Genomic DNA, 18,970 nt, shown 5'->3' with positions numbered 1-18,970 from the left:
CCTCATTTATGGGCTAACATAAAAAAACTAAGGCAGTTTGACATGATACGCCTTCTTAAATTAGATATTGACAGTTTTAACAACTACCAGGTGAGTAAGACACAATGATTTCTTCTTCTTTGAGCAGTCAAATCAGATATTTAAGGCCCATCTGTTGGTGAGAGGTGTAGGTGTATTACACTAGCGCAGTGCCCGTTTAAAACACTTGGCCTGTGTTATTGGTGCTTGTAGCTTTCTCCAGAACCATTATACCCTAAAAAATAACTTAGAGACTGACCCCAAAGCTATTTAACTATATGCTACTGACTTACTGTGCACTTCCACTTTAGAAGAAAACATTGTACTACTACTACATTTACCTGACAGAGATATGTGAATGGTTACATTGGAGATTCAGATTTTAAAATACAATACTCACAAAATACAACAATTAAAATATGATGCATTATTATTCATTAAACTATCCTGCATTATATAAAAGTTGGAAGCTCCACCTTGAACAGACATTAAGTCAATGAAGGTACATTGTGCTGATAATGCCTCTCTTTTACTCCTTACTTGAAGTAAACTTTTGAATGCAGGACTTGTACTGGTACTGCGTGTGTGTGTGTGTGTGTGTGTGTGTGTGTGTGTGTGTGTGTGTGTGTGTGTGTGTGTGTGTGTGTGTGTGTGTTTTTTTAGTACAGTTGTTTGCACGCATTAGCTAAGAGGGCTAAATAATTTAGGTCATGGTTTGCATATTATTCATAACTGTGGAACATATATGCCTCAAGATCATTTTACTATGCCTTTTGGTATAGCCTCAAGTAGTTTATGATAAGTGTATTTTTTCCAGAAGAGATAACCAGTTCAGAGAATGTAAAACCTAATTTACTGTGTACACCATCATGTCTACACAATGTACTGACACTGTAGTCCACTGCTCCTTTCACAAGATGCTTGAGAACAACCTGTTCAAGTTCAGTGTTACTAACTCCTTATCAGTGACTAGGGGGCATAACTCCACAGTTTCTGAGTTATGGTTTTGAATAAGCATTTTAATGATATTATTATGCAATGTATATATGGTTCTCAGCTTTATACACCAAATAAAATTAAGAAACTAAAAAATTCAGTGTTTAAAATATTTAATATTGGCTGTTGATTATCAAGATTAGAGTTGTACGTATGTTTAACATTGAAATTACTGATGGAAGCCATGATATGAAAGACTGCAGAGTATCTCATGCAAAATATTAACTTAGTAGTTGATTGAAATGTGCAGGTGCAGATGCAGTTTTGACATAAACCTTTACAAAGGTGTCCTTTTAGCAATTATTGTAATGAGATTAATATGTATTAAATTGGGTTATTCATGTAGTAGAAATGGGAAATTTTTTTAGAAGTTGGTGCCTTCTAGACCGAGAAAAGCTAGAAAATGTATTTTTGGCTCATGTGGATGAAAGACAACAACTCCCAGAATGCTTTGTTTCTCTACGAGGCCACTCCCAAGCCACGCCTACCGGTTACAGACTTAGACAGTGAAATTGGTTACAGAGAGGGAGTCAAGTCAAGTGTGTTTTATTGTCATTTCAACCATATACACGAAACAATGTTTCACCATGGCTCAAGTGGTGTTACACATTTAAAATATATAAAAATGACATTATATGAAAGCGACATACGAAACAGGCTACATTTAGTGCACACACATTATAGGCTTCGTAAAGTTCAGCTAACGCATTGGTAGCATTAGCGCTTGGTTGGATGTAAACACAAGAGTATAAACACAGCCATGAATTTGCGTAGAATGGTCGCATTAAACAGTCACAAACTCAACCAGCGGTGAGCAGTAGTTGGTTACAAACACCCCATTTCTGCACCAGTCCGTGTTAACACAGCACACCTCCACGAGTCTTACCCGGCGACAGAGCAGCATCTCTAGCTGCTCTGAAGGCTGGCAGGCCTGCTAGATAGGGGAGTCTGGTACACTGTTGTTCAGCCATGTTTCCACAAAAACAAAAACACAGCAGTCTCTGAATTCGCGTTGGGAGTTTCGTTGAAGTTGGATGTAGTCCAGTTTGTTGACGGGACAGGTGGCCGGCTAGCGTTAGCTTTCCACCTAGCTCGAACTCCTGCACACCGCTTTTAAAGTCCCTTTCCCCGGCTAATGGCATCAAGCAACACCGCAGGCTGAGGTGCTGGTCTCCGTAGCAGGCAAAGCTCACGTAGTGTGTCGAGTATTCCGTCTGTAATAAAGTTTCCTGCATATTCTCCGATCTGTACTAATGTATCCCGATGGTACACATGTGCGGTAGTTTGAATGCACATAATTGTTGTAAAGGTTTGCTGCTGAAAAGAGAGAGCCTGTTTAGCGTAGCTCCAAGATGGCTGACACTCGACTCGCATCGGTAGTGACAGTCCCACCCCCTATGGGCGGGTTGAAAACATGCGGAGCTAGCTGGCTGTAGTCCATAGCCTCTGGGCAAAAATGCCTCAGATGATGCTAAATGACGATTTTTGCGTCATCAGAGGCTTTTTTACAGACCCACAATACAGAGAACTCTCGTCTCAGGGGAACATGAGGGAGAGAAACACGGTCATTCAAAAATACTACCGGGTTTCTACTGATACAAAGCTCAATGCTAATGGATGAAGTATCCCTTTAAGACCTGTCATTGAAAAAACTATGCCCTGTCTAATGGCTTTTACTCTTAAATTATATCCATCAGCAGTAATGCAGAGTATGTGAATTGTTGAGTTATATTTAGGATAAAGCTCTTCTGTTCATTTGTAACTTTAAATGATATTATGCAGAATATTACTTAAAAGTGTTCACACATTTCAACACAAAAAGAGAGAAACTTGGCAATCATATTCAAGGAAAGCCTTATGAAACTAGTTGCCTTTGTCCCTCCATGTACGTATAGAGTGGACTTTGGAGCTAGCACAGTACTGTATGTCCTACCTAACACCTTTGGCAATAAAAGGCAGATGAGGAGGTTAAGGCCTCAGTCTCGTCTGAGTACTCACCAAAGGAGAACAAAGGAGAGTTGAAGAGAGCCCATGATGGGGGACTTAAAGTTCTGTCTTTCCCTACTCCTAACCATACTTACCTTGGCTTGTAAGTCATTTTTTGCATATTGTTGCTTTTGATTGTAGATGCCATGAATATATGATCATGTATTAGTAGTTTTAAAGTAGTATTAAAACAAACACAACAAAGTGAAAACTCTGACCTTTTTTGAAGTAAAATTGTTTTCTTGTGAGAGGAAACTAAGTTTTGAATCTAATCTTCTTATGATTGTCTTTACAGATGCCCAAGAGGAGCAGAAAACCTGCTTGAGTAAGTTTCACTATTATGTTTATGTTAATTACACAACTTGAGCATGTTAATTACACTGCAGCTGTTCAAGAAATCTACAACTGACACTATATTAAGATCAGAGGTAACCTGAACTAATCAGCACACACATGTTTTCTCTCATTTCTGTTTAAAAACACTAAATGATGTATTATCCATGTAGCACTTTTTAAATAATTGCTGAATTGCTAAGGCAAACTGTTGTGTTGTGCTTTCTCACAGTACTTGCAGCAAACTGAAATCTAATATGAAATATTCTCTACCAGTAAACCAAAGATACAAAGCCCACCACAAGTATGAATACTTGTACAAAGCTGAGTCCTTAAACGCTATCAATGGTGCGTCACATCTGAGGAATGGACCTAAGACCATTTGCAAGGTACATGCCATGTGCTTTAACAGCTACATTTTTTATTCCCAATTCTCCATCATATTAAATCCATTTAATGTACATAATTTCTTTCACATTATATCTAGCAGCTAAAATAATCTTTTAAAACAGGTTGAAATTGAAGTACCTCAGACTTGCAGTTTCATCATCCACACCACTGGCTGTAGCCTGAGTGAGGTGGTCGACATGGACGCAAAGGGCAACCCTGTGTTCAGTCCTGCACCCAGCTCTGATGTCTTTGCTGCTGAAATGGAGAGGTACATTACATATAAACTTTTCCTCATCCAGTGCATCCAGTTGCATAAACAAACATTGTGAAATTATAACACTTTTGCTATAGGACTTCATGGTAAAAGTCTGACATTTTCTGTAGATATCCTCTAAAGGTTGTGGTTGATGGTGTGTACGATGTGAAACTGTATCCTGAGGATGGTGAGACAACAACAATTATGAACATCAAAAGGGGTATCATCTCCGCCCTGGCTGTGCCTTTACTGGAAGAAGACAAAAATAAGAATATGGTAAGTGTCCTACTACAGTATGCCAAATAATCGCATCACACTCCCTTAAGTTTCTAAAACATGACAAAAAACATGAAATGATATCCATACCTCTGTTCACACCCATTTCAGCCCACTATCCACGGCAAGTGCAAGACCACTTATTCCATCAATGCTAGAGAAGACGTTGCAACTGATATCAGCCTCACCAGGGACCTGTCCAGATGTGACAAATTTAGCCCCATGAGAGATCACACCAGCCCCTTGGCACTTATCTCTGGCATGGTAAGACATACAACCAAGACATGGGTTAGTCTGGTGTTAAATGAAATAAACACCAGTCCTGAACTGCTTTTTTCTAGCCTAACTGACTCAAGATCCAACAAAAATCACACAACTGTACTTATTTTGTTTGTCGCACATATAATCTCTCTGCAGTGTAGTGTAAAAGCAAACCACAACAGTACCCATAGCATCAACAATATTGTTAAAATCATTAGACAGAAATCTTGCAAATAAACTACATTCTTTGTCTTCCAGCACTACCCTCTTGCCCAGCTGGTCAGAAGCACCCAGACCTGCAACTACAAGTTTGACAATGAGAAAAAACACATGACCTCTGGGTCTTGCACTGAGAACCACATCCTCATTCCCTTCTCTCACAAGTAAGTCCAACCTTACAATGTACAGTTTACTATGCTCCATTATGTAAATGTAGGTACTGATATGTGTTGTCCAAGGAATCTAATGTACTTTTCAACCTTGTATTGTCTCCACAGGGGAGAAAATGGAGTTACCAATGTTGGAAAGCAGGAACTGACTCTCGTTGAGGTTTCTCCTCACAATGACAGAGTCTTTGACTGCAGTTAGCTCCTCTTCATATCTCTGTTCTTTTTATTACAGGCTATTTATTAAAAACGGAATTAAAGATATGAACAACTCATTCCAAACTTTTACTTTTGTATCACAGGTGACATTGTCAAGGGTCTTCACATGGAGGCTGTTGAGGACAAGAGTGCTGTCCAGGATAAAGATGCAGGTCTGAACCTCCTGAGAGAACTGGCCACTCTGCCCGAGACCGAGGGTGAGAGGAGGGCCCACCTCTTCCACAAGCTTGTCACCATGGTCCGTGGAATGAAGACTGACACCCTTAGTCCCGCCATTCCTGAGGCTCTTGCAGTGTCCCCTGTCCTGACCTACCAGGTCTTGGCCCAGTGTGGAACCCCTGAGTGCAGCAGTGCCATCATGCAGATCATCAGGACTTTTGATACCTCCTCAGTCGAGGTTGATGCCGGTGTTTTTGCTATGGGACTCGTATCCAATCCTTCTGCCCTCTTGATCAATGACATGCTCGAGATGGCCAAATACAAGCCCAGCAAGCCCATCATGTATGCCCTGAGCAATGTTGTCAAGAGGTAACCAAACTTTATTCCAAATATTGTTTCTAAAAATATACACAGACTTTGAATTTAAAAAAAAAAATGTTTTTCAACAGGTTTTACAAAGCTGAGGGAAAACTGATCCCTGAGATTCACTCTGTTGCTGAGTTCATGGCTGCCCAGTTGGGTGACTGTTCTGGTGACAGCGACAAAACTTTCATGACACTGAGAGTGGGTAACCTTCCCCATAGATCAACATTTAAATGACTGCCAATGCCAGTAAGTAGAATACAACATGTCCATTGATTCCAGGTTATTGGAAACATGGCTCCAGCTCTGGTATCTGCTGGCCCTGAACTCAGATCTGCTGTCATCCAGTGTGTGAACCAACCTGCTGCTTCCCTGACTGTGCAGCAGGCTGCCATCCAAGTGTTCAGGCTGACTCCTGTCCCTGAGGAGGCATGTCAAATTATTTCAAAGGTTTGACACATCATTGGAATATTTTTTTCTACTGTATACTCATTTTATTGATGTCTATTGGTCACAGGGCAGAAAGATTCTCATGCAGGTGCTTTTGGACAGTGCCAGCCCCATGCAAAAGCGCATTGCCGCATATCTGGTACTTATGAAAGACCCCCAGCCCAGTGAACTGGCCCAGCTTGCCGATGCCTTGCCCAATGAGCAGGACAAACAAATCAAGAGCTTTGTGATCTCCCACATTACCAATATTTTGTCCTCAACTGAGCCAGAGACCCAAAAGTAAGTGAAAAGCATTTGTAGCTTTATTTATAATTCATAAATGTGTTGTTTCACTACATGCTAAGTAAGTGTCCCAATTTGATCACTACCAGATGTTCAACAGTAATATTCTTTTTCCTTTCCTGCAGACTAAGACAGAATATTCGTGATGCCCTGCAGGGTAATGAGGTCGGGCCCACCATGGATCCAACCAAGTTCTCTCGCAACTACAAGATTGGATCTGTGGAGGGTAACATGATCTTTGAGGGTACCAGCTACCTGCCCAAGGAGGTCATGCTTGAAATGACTCTGAAGGCATTTGGCTTTGACATTGACATGATGGAGGTAAACATTTTGAGCTATTTTAAACAAAGTTTAAGAGGACAATGTACAGAGTTCTGTTGTAATCTGTAATATATGTGTTACATTTACAGGTTGGTATGGAGGGCAAAGGATTTGAGCCAACTGTTGATGCCCTGTTTGGAGAGAATGGCTTCTTTCCTGACACTGCCATGAAGACAATATACTTTGTCTCTGACAAAATGCCATTGAGAGTCAATGAGATCCTTCAGAACATGCTGCCTGCTCTGAAAAAGGACAGAATGAAGAGACAGGTAATCAGAGAAATCTGTTTTTTTAATCAAATGTATTAAATATCTTATTAGTAATTATGAGGTTGGAGTTGTACCAACTGCAATGAAATTAGTAATATAGTATGGACATTTATGTATAGGCCTCCCAAAACCTAATGAAGGAGATTGGACGCAACCTCAATAAACTTGTCAGGGAAATGAAGACGGTACAGTCTCCTGAGGCAATGGTTTATCTGAGACTTTTGGGAAATGAGCTGGGATATCTAAGGACCACTGAAATCACAGAGATGGCCTACTCTGCTGCCATGATGACTGACAGCATGCTCAAGATGTTCCCTACTGATGTAAACAAAACCAGTTATTTTCACTTAAAACATTTGACAGATTTAATTATGTATTGTCATTCATTTATCATTGTTTATCATTTGACTTACATTTGTGTTTTTATGGGCCCTTTGCCAAAGATCATGAAGGCACTGATGACCAAGGCTGACAACACATTCTTTGCCCACTACATCTTTATGGACAATGAATTCTTCCTGCCTACTGTCACTGGGGTGCCTCTGAGGATTGCACTGTCTGGTACTTTCACCCCTGGTATCAAGGGTGGATTTAGGATTGCTCGTGACATGGTAATTATGTTTAAAAGAAATTCCAATTTTACAACCAACTAACTATGGATTTATATTAATTTCCATTCAACACAAGTCACCTATGTCTACATTGTTTCCACAGAGCAAAGTTACCTTCATGCCCTCTGGGGGCATTGAATTTGTAACTCAGGTTGGCTCCCACATCCCTGAATATATCAACTCTGGATTTGAGATGCACACCAACATTTTCCACAAGAGTGGGCTCAGTGCCAAGATCTCCATGGAAAGTGACAATGTCAAGCTGACCATCCCTGCTCCAATAAGTCCTACAAAGCTCATCAAAATGACGTAAGCCTAAAGTAGAACTTATGAGGAAAACAACTTTGGTTGTAATGTTACTATTAAGATAGCTAATTTAATGTATACAAGGCAATAATTGTAGTTAACAATGTTAAAGATAGTCATGTTTCAGAAGCTTTTGACCTCACCATCAGCTTTCTGTCATCATAGACCAATAAAAAGTAATTATAGGAGATCTTATATCTTTGAATGCAACAATTTAACTTTTCTTTAACTACTCCAACCCTCTTCTATTTAGATTAAAACAGCCAAAGTTGCATTCTAACTTTTCTACATTTAAAACTTAGAAATACCCTGATGGTAGTCACTGGATCAGAGGTAAAGACCATTCCCCCTATGGTGATGGACAAGATTGATGTTAGCGAGTGCACTCCCTTCTTTGCTGGAATGAAATACTGCACTGTTCTACAGTACACTGATGCTTTCTCTCAGGAGACATCCCCCTACTTCCCCATCACCGGAGACAGCAAGTGAGCAAGACTCTCTGAACCACCAGCAAATATGTGTCTCTCAAATTAAATTAGCTTACTGAGAAATACTGGCTTATTTTATTTATTATCTTACTAGATTTGCTGTGGAGCTCCATCCTACTGGTGAAGTCACTGAGTACACAGCCACTGTTGCCTATGAGCTCCTCAAGGAGGGAGAGGAGGGCCAGCAGAAGGTTGACTCTGTCAAGATTATTCTGAGGGCCGAAGGTAATGTACAATATTACAAAATCTTTCTTGCTTATTACTGGCTCAGTTTGCTCTGACGTTTATGGAGTCAAGTAATATTACTCTATTGGTTGGTCAACAGGTGCAGAGCCCACTGAAGCCAGAGCAATCATGAAATATAACAGAAGAAAGAATGTCATCACAGTGGACATCCAGATCCCTGACTATGATATGGAGGCTGGACTCAGGCTGGGTGTTGTCAATGGAAACACCAAGGGCAAAGGAACTCACTCCATCTCTCTTGACTTCATAAACAAGAACATCCCTCAGCTCTCCCTGGTTGGACGTGCCAAGTAAGAAAATCAACCATAAATCCTTATGATATAACATTAATGTGAACCTCATCATTGAGATTACGCTAACTCACTGACACATTTTTCAGTCTGAAGGCCATGAAGGAAGGTATGCTGCAAGTCCAACTTCTTGTCCCTTCATTCAATGCTGATGCCACCATCACAGCTAACATGAAACGTGATGAAGAATTGGAATTGGAGGTTAAGAGTGAAATCAAAGTTATGGATACCACCTCTGAGCAGAAAATTACAATGAAATACGGTACTATAATTTTCCAGTTAGCACATTTTTTTCCAGAATCTTACGTACAGCATGATTTTAATAGTACACTTTACGCCTTAGATGGTACCATAATATAGGGCCCCTTTTGTCCTGAGAGAATATTACAAATTTGATTTGTTACGACTCAAATTTACTCCTGGCTTAATTCTAACCTGGGGATTAGAGGAATACTTTCTCTTGTCACGAATTTAATTCATTGTTTTCTATTGTTGCAGATGCCAGCAAGTTTGAGGTTGAACTCAAGTCAGATGTGACCACTGAGATCTCGACCAGCTTGCCAAATGCTGATATTGTTGAGAAAGTATAGTAAATCAAATTCTTGACATGCGTAAATCGGGCAGACTGACATGAAAGTCCGTCACATCTTCAAGACAGTTTGTGGAGGTATGGAATCTAAGATTTTAGAACAATTATGATCACAGATCTTTGATCTTTCGGTAAAAATGTGGAGCATGCATATAACACTGGTTCCCGTTGTCTTAGGCAGCAAACAACTACATTGAAAAGTATGGGGCTGATATCCCTTACATTGAGAGCTTCAGAGTGCCTGATATCCCTGAGATTTCCCTGCCAGAGACACTGTTCCTCAATACGTAAGTCCGAAAGAAATCAGTGATCAATATCTTAACTTTCAGAAAATGTATTGAAAGTTTATTGATTTTTATCTTTCTTGTTCATAACAGTGAGGCAAAGGCTGTCTACCACTTCAACAATGAGCGCTTCACCATTGCTATCCCTCTCCCTCTTGGAGGACGATCAACAGAAGAGCTTAACTTTCCACCAGCTCTGACGACACCTAGTGTGTCTCTACCCGAGTTTGGACTGGAGATCGTCTCCATTAAAATTCCCATCCCAGACCTTGTTGTCCCTGAGAGCCTTACTCTGTCCATTCCTCTTTTTGGCAAAGCTGAGGTTTCAACTCTGATGAAGAGCAACCTATATGACATGGAGGCCTCAATGGCTACTGGCAAAGATGTTGTGGAGACACCAAGCTACTCAGCTAAATTTTATGTGAAAGGAACCTCCCCACTTGACATTCTCTCAATAGACATTGAAGGTATTGTCCAGTAGATGCTAATCATGAATTTAGGGATTTTTAGACTGTTATTAACTTATAGTTGACAAGTATGTCATGTTCACTCTTGGTAGAGAATTTTCAGTTAGTTTTCTACTTCCACTGGAATAAAAATAATGTAACATATGTTACAATTGTTGTTCTCTGATATGACACCAAATAATGGATTGTGTATGTTTCTGTTAGTTATATTGTTTACCAGCAAATTAATCTAACATTAATCCAAGTATCTATGCAGGTATACATTCTCTTTTGTTCTGTTGTGTTTTATTTAGGATCTGGAATGTTGGCCATCACTGATTCCATCAAAGCCCAATTGAAAAGCTCTTTGGCCCATAAATTCCTTGAAGCCAGTATTAGTATCGTTGAGGATGCAACCATTACAGACAAAATCAATTTGAAATCAAGCAGCAAGATTGAAGCCACAAGCCCATTTGGTCTCAATATTGCATTGGAGCAAACTAGTATGACTGAAATCAACACTGAAGAAATATCTGCTGAGAGCAACTTTGAGGGAATGTTAACGGCTGGACCCATGTATGGCAAGACCATTTCAACCCAGTCATTTTCCATCTTCCCACTTAGGACAGAAGCAAAGATTGATTCTACTTTTGAGTTTGACTCCACCATCGTTAAGGCCCAGAACACAATTGCAGCAACCTATGCCAATGGTGAATTCTCAGTTGCGTCTAACACCAATGCCTTTGAAGACATCTTGACCCATGTTGCTGAGCTTTCCTTCAAAGACAGCAAGCTGACACTGAAATGTGATGCAAATGCCCTTGTTCTCGGCATGAAGATCCGTAACCAGGCTGAAGCCTCTGCTGGTGCTGGTGAAGTCGTCATTAGAATAGAGACAAATGCAGACCACTCTGAAAACCGTATTTACTCTTTGCTGACTGCCTCTTTTGATATCAATGGTCTGGCTGTAAACAGTGATGCCACTATGACACTCCTTGAGAATGAGGCTACACACAAGGCAAATCTGAAAATAAACAAGGATGGTTTGACCACAAGTGGAACAACCACCCTCCAAAGCCCCCTGTCCCTGGAAAACACCTTCAATGCTGGGCTTGATGCTTCAAGAGCTACTCTATTCATTACCAACAAGGCTGCAATGTGTGACATCAAGGTTGATAATGCCAACACTCTGACCATTACTCTATCTAGCCTTGACTTCAACTCAAAGGCTGAAGCTTCCGCCAGTAAGTATGCCTCTTACACCCATGATATCAATATTGACCTGAAACCCTACACTGCTTCTGCAAATGTTAAAAACAACTTAAAACTTCTGGCGGCCAACTTCATTAATGAGGGTCAGCTGCAGGCAGAACTTTACAAGATGGACCTGACTGGAAGCCTGAAAGCCATATATGGTGAGGAAGAGATCAAGCACACCTATCAGGTAAACTATGCTGATATGACAGCTAATGCAAAATGCAGCACCACTGGAAAACTCCTTGGAACTCACATGAGCCACAACACCGAGCTTGAAGTTGTCGGTCTTGCTGCCAGGATCACCAACGATGCCCGTTTCAACTCACAGCCAATGCGCTTTGACCACACCATCCGTTGCAGCATTGTTCCTTTTGATTTCAACCTTGATGCTGTCTTCAATGCTGATGGGGACATTACCATGTATGGGAAGCACAGTGCCCAGCTCTATGGCAAGCTTCTCCTTAAAGCGCAGCCCCTGGCTTTTGCTAGCTCACATGAATGCAGGGCATCAGTAAACCAGCAGCTAGATGCCGGTTTTGCCCTTGAGACAATTATTGACAACAAGATGGATACTGTTCTGTCCCTCCAAGCGCAAAAGACTAGTTTCAGAATGAAGTCTAAATTGAATGACCACATTTTCAATCAGGATCTGAGTGTTTACAATACTGCTGAGATAACTGGAATTGAGGTTTCTGGCACCATCCTCACAAACATCCTCAGTACAGACTCCACAGAGAAACAGGAATTCACCATCTCTGGCTTCCTTAAGTATGACAAGAGCACAAATACTCACATTATTCAGTTTCCTATAATTGACAGTATTTCTGCTTTTCTGGAAAGTATCAAGGTGCTTGTTTTACATCTTGTAGAGACACTGCAAAACTATGTTAACAATGAGGACATCTGGACTAAACTTGACGCTCTTTCACAACATGTAAGTCACATTTTTGCTCAATTAAATATAGAAAGCAACTTCATTCAGCTGAAACAGAACCTAAATGATTTCTCCCACAACTATGTCATCTCCATGGAGGATTTGGAAGCCTCTTTGAGAAATCTGAAGGATGCTCTTGAGAAACTGCTGGCTGATCTCACAGTTTACATCCTACACTTTGCTGCTATGATTAAAAAAACTATTATTAGTTGCACCCTCCCTGAAACCCTCATTCAGAAGATTCAGGAACATCTGAATGCTATGAATGAGGAGTATGACATCAGGGCAATAGTTGTGTATGTGATTAATACCATGAAGGAGATGATCCAGCAGATCGACCTGGAAAAACTGAAAGGGAGCAGCATCCAATTCCTGCATGACATTGATTCCAAATATGAAGTCAACAAACAACTACAGACCATCATGAGTGATATGAAACACATAATTGAGACTTATGACATGCAGACATTTGTTGTTGGGCTAAAGGAGTGTATTTCATCCATCAACTTTAAAGCTCGCATTGAGGAACTAGTGAGTCTGATTCCCACAGAGATTTTCAGCGATATAACAGATTACATAAGGAAAACGATTACGGATCTTGACATCCTAGGTAAGATCAACACATTCTTTGCCACAATGAGAGAGTTGATCGTAAAGTTTGAAGCTAACAAAAAGGTTCAGGCTGTCTTGAAAAAGGCTGTTGAGCTCATCAAGCAATTCAGAATTGAGGAAACCTTCAGGGTTGTAGCCAAGATTGTGAAGGATGCAGACATTCCTAACAAAATCATGCAAGACTTCCAGAGTGCTATCAACTACTTGAAAAGAACTGAGATTAAGGATATCATTTCACAGTTGAATTTATATATTGGCATTATTGAGCAGAAATTTAATTCATTTGATTATAATGACTTTGTGAATTATGCCAATCAAATGACAGCTAAATACACTGCTCATGTGAATGACCTGATCAGGACTCTTGAAATCCCCCAGAAACTGGAGGCAACAAGACATTTTGCCAACTTTGTCTTAACCTCTGTTAGGGGTTTTGTTGAACAAGTGAGAGAAATTGTAAAAAATGTGAAGGATGTCTATGACCAGGCTCTGTTAAGTAATCTGAAGGGATTTGCTGAAATTATAAAGCAAGAAATTGCAAAACTGGATGTCAACACTGAAATTACTTCTTATCTGCAGTTTGCAAAGAAGTGCTATGCTGAGTTCATTACCATTGCCACTGATATGTTCACCAGTGTGGTTGAGATCATTAAGAAGGTGACACCTCAGCAAAACATTGTCAGTGAGATATTGCAGATCATTGAGGGGCTGATTACTGGACTGAAGAAAGCCGAGCTTAAAATGCCATCATTCACCATTCCTCTCACTGATCTTACTGTGCCTTCCATGAAGTTCAGCATAGTTCTGCTTCACCAGTTTGAAATCCCACCACAGCTGTACATCCCTGAGTTCACTATCTTGGACTTCCACACTGTGCAAGCCACCACCATCTCAACTAATGACATTAAACAGAGAATCATTGACTTCATTGATTTCGTTCTCAACATCGAGGTAAAGCTGTTTGATTTGGGTGCTTTGTTTGAAAATCTGACTATAAATTATCTTCCTGCCCTGCCTGAGTTTTCACTTCCTGAGATTATTTTACCTGAGCTGTCCTTTCCCAGTCTTCCTCATATCCCAGCAGAGAAACTCGTAAAGACGCTTCAACTACCAACATTTAAGATGCCAGTCATTCCTAGTGAGATCATGATTACAGGATTTGGCAAACTGAGTTCTGAGATAAAAGTCAACTCCCCAATGTACACTATTAGGAATGCTGCTGAAGTCCAGAGCTCTTTTGATGTAGATGAGACTTCTCAGCTGACGGCTTTTATGACTTCCCAAGGGACATCTCTCAGCTATGAAATCCTTAACTTCAACCTATATTCCACTGCTCATATTGTTGTTCCCAAGGGGCATCATGTGATTGCTGCTGAGACCCTTAAGTTCACTCACAATTTTCTTGCCTTGGACCACCATGCATCTGTGACATTTTATGACTTCTCAGCCAAGACCATAGTGAAAGCCACCACATCATATTACAATGCTGAGCTTTTAAATGAAGCTTTCTTAGCTACCAAGGATGTTTTTTCTGCCACCATTGACACTTCCTATAAACATCTGTTCAACCTACCCATCGTGGGCCTCACTGGTGAAACATCTGTAACTCAAAAAGCTGTGGCCCGACAGGAAGGTACCTCTATTACAATAACTGTTGGTAATCAGGGTGTTACCACCTTCAACTCTCATGACAGTACCCACAAGAGTGACCTGCAAGTCACTGTCAATCCAAGTACAGTCAAGTTGACCTTCATTAGTGACACAGATACATTCATTTTAAAGATGAGACAGACCCTAAGTGCTGACTTCTTTATCTTCAGCTATTTCAAGTTTGATATTCGCTCTGAAGCAGAGGGCCCAACAATCAAAAACAACCTTTTAGTGGGATCGGTAAATGCCAATCTGCATGACATGAAGTTTGAGCTGAAGGCAACCCATAACACAGATTTAATTGGTATTGTCAATGGAGCTCTATACAATAATATTGACCTTGCTCTCTGTCCCAGAGAGGTTGTGTTCAGCTTTCAGAATAAGGGAAACACCAAGATCAATTTCAATGATGCTCCTACTGCCAACATTGATCTGCAGAATGATTACTCCGCAACATTCAGGCCTGACACACAGCATATGAACACTGTAGCTCTGGCCTGTCTTAATCAGTATTCACTGTTCTGGAACTTCACTGTAGACAACAATGATAGAGAAGCTGCCATCCTTGCTGCTGTAGAAGGGAAGGCAAACCTTGATTTCCTGACTAGGCCCATCAGCATTCCTGAGATTTATATTCCATTTGCTGACTTACATACCCCAGCTATTAGTGATCTTGACTTGTACGACCAAACCGGGCTGAAACACATTTTGACTTCTACTGAGCAGACTGTTAATGTGGACGCCAAGATGGTTTACCAGAAAAGCCAGGCTGCCGCCCTTGATATGATGGGTCTGACCAAGATTCCCTCTATGGGTAACCTTATCACAGAGCTGTCCTTCAAGTCTGCCATCATTAATTTAAATGTCAATGCTGGACTGTATGCTGAGGATGATCTTGTGTTCCGTCTGGGAGCTACCACAGCCTCTGTGTTTGAGGTTTTAAAAGCCAAACTTGATGGTATCACCAGTCTGACCACCAAGAGAGTAATCAAGTTGTCCAATTCCTTGTCCCTTGAAAATCAACACATCGAAGGCACTCATGACAGCTCCATCAGTATGAGTACTGAGACTTTTGAAACTGCCGTCTCTGTGGCTACTGTTGCAAAGATTGCCCTGCCTATACTCAATCTGGACGCAAACCAAAATTTGGTTGCAGACACCAAAACCAAAGCAAATGCTGTCTCAACCTTCAGGATTAAGGGTGATTTCGATCTCCCTGTGATCAAGGCTATTGGAAAGGCTGAAGCAGACCACAGTCTGAAGCTGGAGGGAAACTTTGAGTATGTTTCCATAGAGACATCTACTAAGGTCAACATGGATGGCACAGTGCTCGAACACTATCTACTTTTGGGAGTCCTGGATAATGACGCTAATCTGTATCTGAATAAGGATGGCCTACGCTCCACCTCCAAGGTTATTGCTGATGCCAAGCTTAACCAAGGCGCCACCAAAGTCATGGGCATGGATGTAAATGAGAATATTGCTATTGAAGCCTCCCTGAGCCGTGTGTATGCAGTGCTGAAGTACACTGGCAACAACGAAGCAAACCTGTTTGATTTCAACACCAACGGTAAGCATGTTGTCCAGGCTACCATTGATCTTGCCCCAACCTCTTCCTTGACTGCTGATATGGAGATTGATATATCTCAGCCAAGCTGCCTGGGTGACCTCACCATCTTTGAGAAGACCGTTGCTGAAGTGACAGCTGCCAAGCAGAAGATATCTACCAATGGCAAGTTTGTCAGCCCGCTGTACACCACAAACCTAGCAGCTGAAGTAGAGGGCAGTGCTCCTGTCTTCAAAATCAGCTTTAGGTCCTCTGCCACCTCTGCCATTGTCTTCTTGGAATATGACATGGACTGTAAGTTTTTTCTTCTGTAGCATATACTATAACTTATTCTTCTGACATAAAAAGCATCCATTTTTATTTACTTTTTTAACTGAAGTCCATGTGTTTCTACAGCTTCCATTACTATAAACTTTGAACATGCTGGTGTAAGCCTGGCTGGGAAGGCAGTTTTCACCCATACTGATCTGACCTTGGACATTCAACACATTCTTTCCCATACACTGAGGTAACAGTTTAAATCCATATTGTGTGTGATATGTTTTGGAATTTATTTGTCTTATTACTCAGGATCACACACATTTTTACTCATATCCCAAGAAAACAAATCATATGAGGAAAGATATTCGTAATTATTTCCTGTTAAATAGTTATGTTTCTTGGGTAAAGTTGGCTTCTATACCTTAGAAAAGTAACACATACTTGCCTGTCTTTACAGTGACTCCCGTCTCACCCTAAATGTGGACATAACCAGTCCTGCCTTCACTGACATGAACTTGCGTTATGCTGTCCGCAAAGATGGAATCAGTGCCACAATTTCTATTCCATCTACTGGTTTTCTAGGTCTTCAGCTCCATGGCAGGGCCCCATCTCAGATAAATGCCAGGCTTTATGGACGTTATGCTGTAAGGAGCTCATATTGTTATCATATTTGCACAATTACAACGATCAATAGTTTTACATCTTATTTTGTGTTTGTTGTTTTCTGTTAAACAGTCTGATCCTGGGAAGGATGTTGATATCGTCACCATCAGAGCTTCTGCCAAAGATGCTGATAAAATAAATCTGAAGATGGTCATCAACATGGATGCCCCTGACATCATGCTCAGGGGACTACAAGAAAGACTTTCTGCCATCACCTCTTGTTTGTCTAGCTTTTTTGAGAAATACCAACTGTTCAAACATGCTGCTCAGCTGAAGAATATTATTATTTGCTATACTGAGGAGGCCCACAACATTGCAAACAACCATGCCCCACATCTGAGCCAGGTGTCCATCCTCTTTAGGAATACTGTCGCTCAGTATCAGAAGACTGTTCAGGTCTTTCTGGATAATGCCATCAAGGTCCTGAGGGAGACCCAGGTGAAACTACCTGGCTCTGAGGAGATGACCCCTCTCATTGAGGTGCTCAATAAGCTGACCACCAGCATTACTACTATGCTAGAGAAGACAATCCACCTTGTGGCTGTTAATGTACAATATGTTTCCAGTGCCATGTTTGGCATGACCAGAAAAATTCAGGTCACAATGTCTATTGGTGATGTCATTGCTGGAGCCAAAATAATTGACGACATTAGGGACTGGGTAAAGGCTATACCTAATCCTATTGTAGATCTTCTGAAGAATCTAGATCGTCTAGACATGTTCCTAGAAAAACTGGGTGACACCTTAAAATTCTTTATTGACAAAGCTCAGGACTTTATTGACAACACACTAAAATCTGATGTCCTTGATGCCATTGCTGTCTACATTAATGCTTTCTATGACAAGCATGTAAGCTTAATGAAAACAATCACCAAGTATGCAAACACTGTGGACATTGAGTCGATAAATGGCACCATTAATTACATTCTGGATATTTTCAGATCTGTTGTGAATCAATTTTATTATACTGTTACTGACTATCTGCAGCAGGCTCCTACTCAATACAGGTCTTATGTAAAAGTTAAGGGTAGAAAGCTTGAGATTAATCTTTGATTCCACCTTCACCAATAAGCTAAAAGATTAAAATGACAACTTTCTCATCTCTTAAATTGGCACATTTGTTCTCTGTTCATTGGAAATTCATGAACAAGCCAATAGATGCACAAATGCAATGTCTATTAGCAACCAGAAGGGGTCACATGAACATATTCTTTATAACAGTCCACCTGTTTGTGAATTAATCAGTTTCAAAAATAGACTGGAGCTTTTGTGTTTGTTGGGGCTGGGGTTGATAACTATATGCCAGTTTTATAAAAACATTGCCAAATGTTGATTGATCATTTGGTAAAATCCTGAATGGCAGACATGCTGCATTGATTATCAGAAGATTGGATTATGCATATAACAGCTTTTAGCTATCCAACCATTTGTGGGAAATAAATGCATTTCACATCAATCTGAGGCAAATTATTTTTTCCAATCTAAGAAAAAAAAATGATGTCTCTTATCTAGCGTATATACCACTATGTTCAATGTGGCTGCCTGTCTTATGGTCCTGCAGTTTTATAAAGACACACTGTTTACCTAGCTAGCGTTTTGGTTTCAGCTGGCATAAAATATGGTATGCAGCAGCATTTTTTTAGTTTTTTCAATATAGTCTAAATATATAAAATATTTTTTTTATATAAAATAAGTTTAAATAAGTCTAGGCAAGGTCAGCTGAATCCCTGATAGAACTTTTGACAAACATCGTCAGAGACTGAAACCTTTGATCCATGATTGACTCTCCTTAACAGTACTG

At 40.5% G+C, this 18,970-nt stretch overlaps 1 protein-coding gene across 1 annotated transcript; it reads left to right on the top strand.

Moving 5' to 3' along the window:
* The first annotated feature begins 3,590 nt into the window (after nucleotides 1–3,590).
* On the top strand, nucleotides 3,591–18,222 carry LOC144533839 (apolipoprotein B-100-like). Its single transcript, XM_078275405.1, is given in 28 exon segments — nucleotides 3,591–3,722; nucleotides 3,846–3,991; nucleotides 4,108–4,255; nucleotides 4,367–4,519; nucleotides 4,775–4,899; nucleotides 5,014–5,099; nucleotides 5,205–5,649; nucleotides 5,730–5,844; nucleotides 5,926–6,072; nucleotides 6,161–6,372; nucleotides 6,501–6,696; nucleotides 6,786–6,965; nucleotides 7,085–7,288; nucleotides 7,409–7,576; nucleotides 7,680–7,885; nucleotides 8,185–8,367; nucleotides 8,465–8,595; nucleotides 8,696–8,906; nucleotides 8,996–9,168; nucleotides 9,405–9,490; nucleotides 9,493–9,519; nucleotides 9,522–9,563; nucleotides 9,673–9,782; nucleotides 9,873–10,246; nucleotides 10,540–16,539; nucleotides 16,642–16,753; nucleotides 16,964–17,150; nucleotides 17,242–18,222. Coding segments are annotated over 28 exon segments (11,280 nt in total).
* The last annotated feature ends 748 nt before the right edge of the window (nucleotides 18,223–18,970 follow it).

The sequence above is a fragment of the Sander vitreus genome, chromosome 18, assembly GCF_031162955.1.
Source record: "Sander vitreus isolate 19-12246 chromosome 18, sanVit1, whole genome shotgun sequence".
NCBI lineage: Eukaryota > Metazoa > Chordata > Actinopteri > Perciformes > Percidae > Sander > Sander vitreus.
Note: the sequence above shows the minus strand (reverse complement) of the source record. Positions and strands in the feature narration are given on the sequence as shown.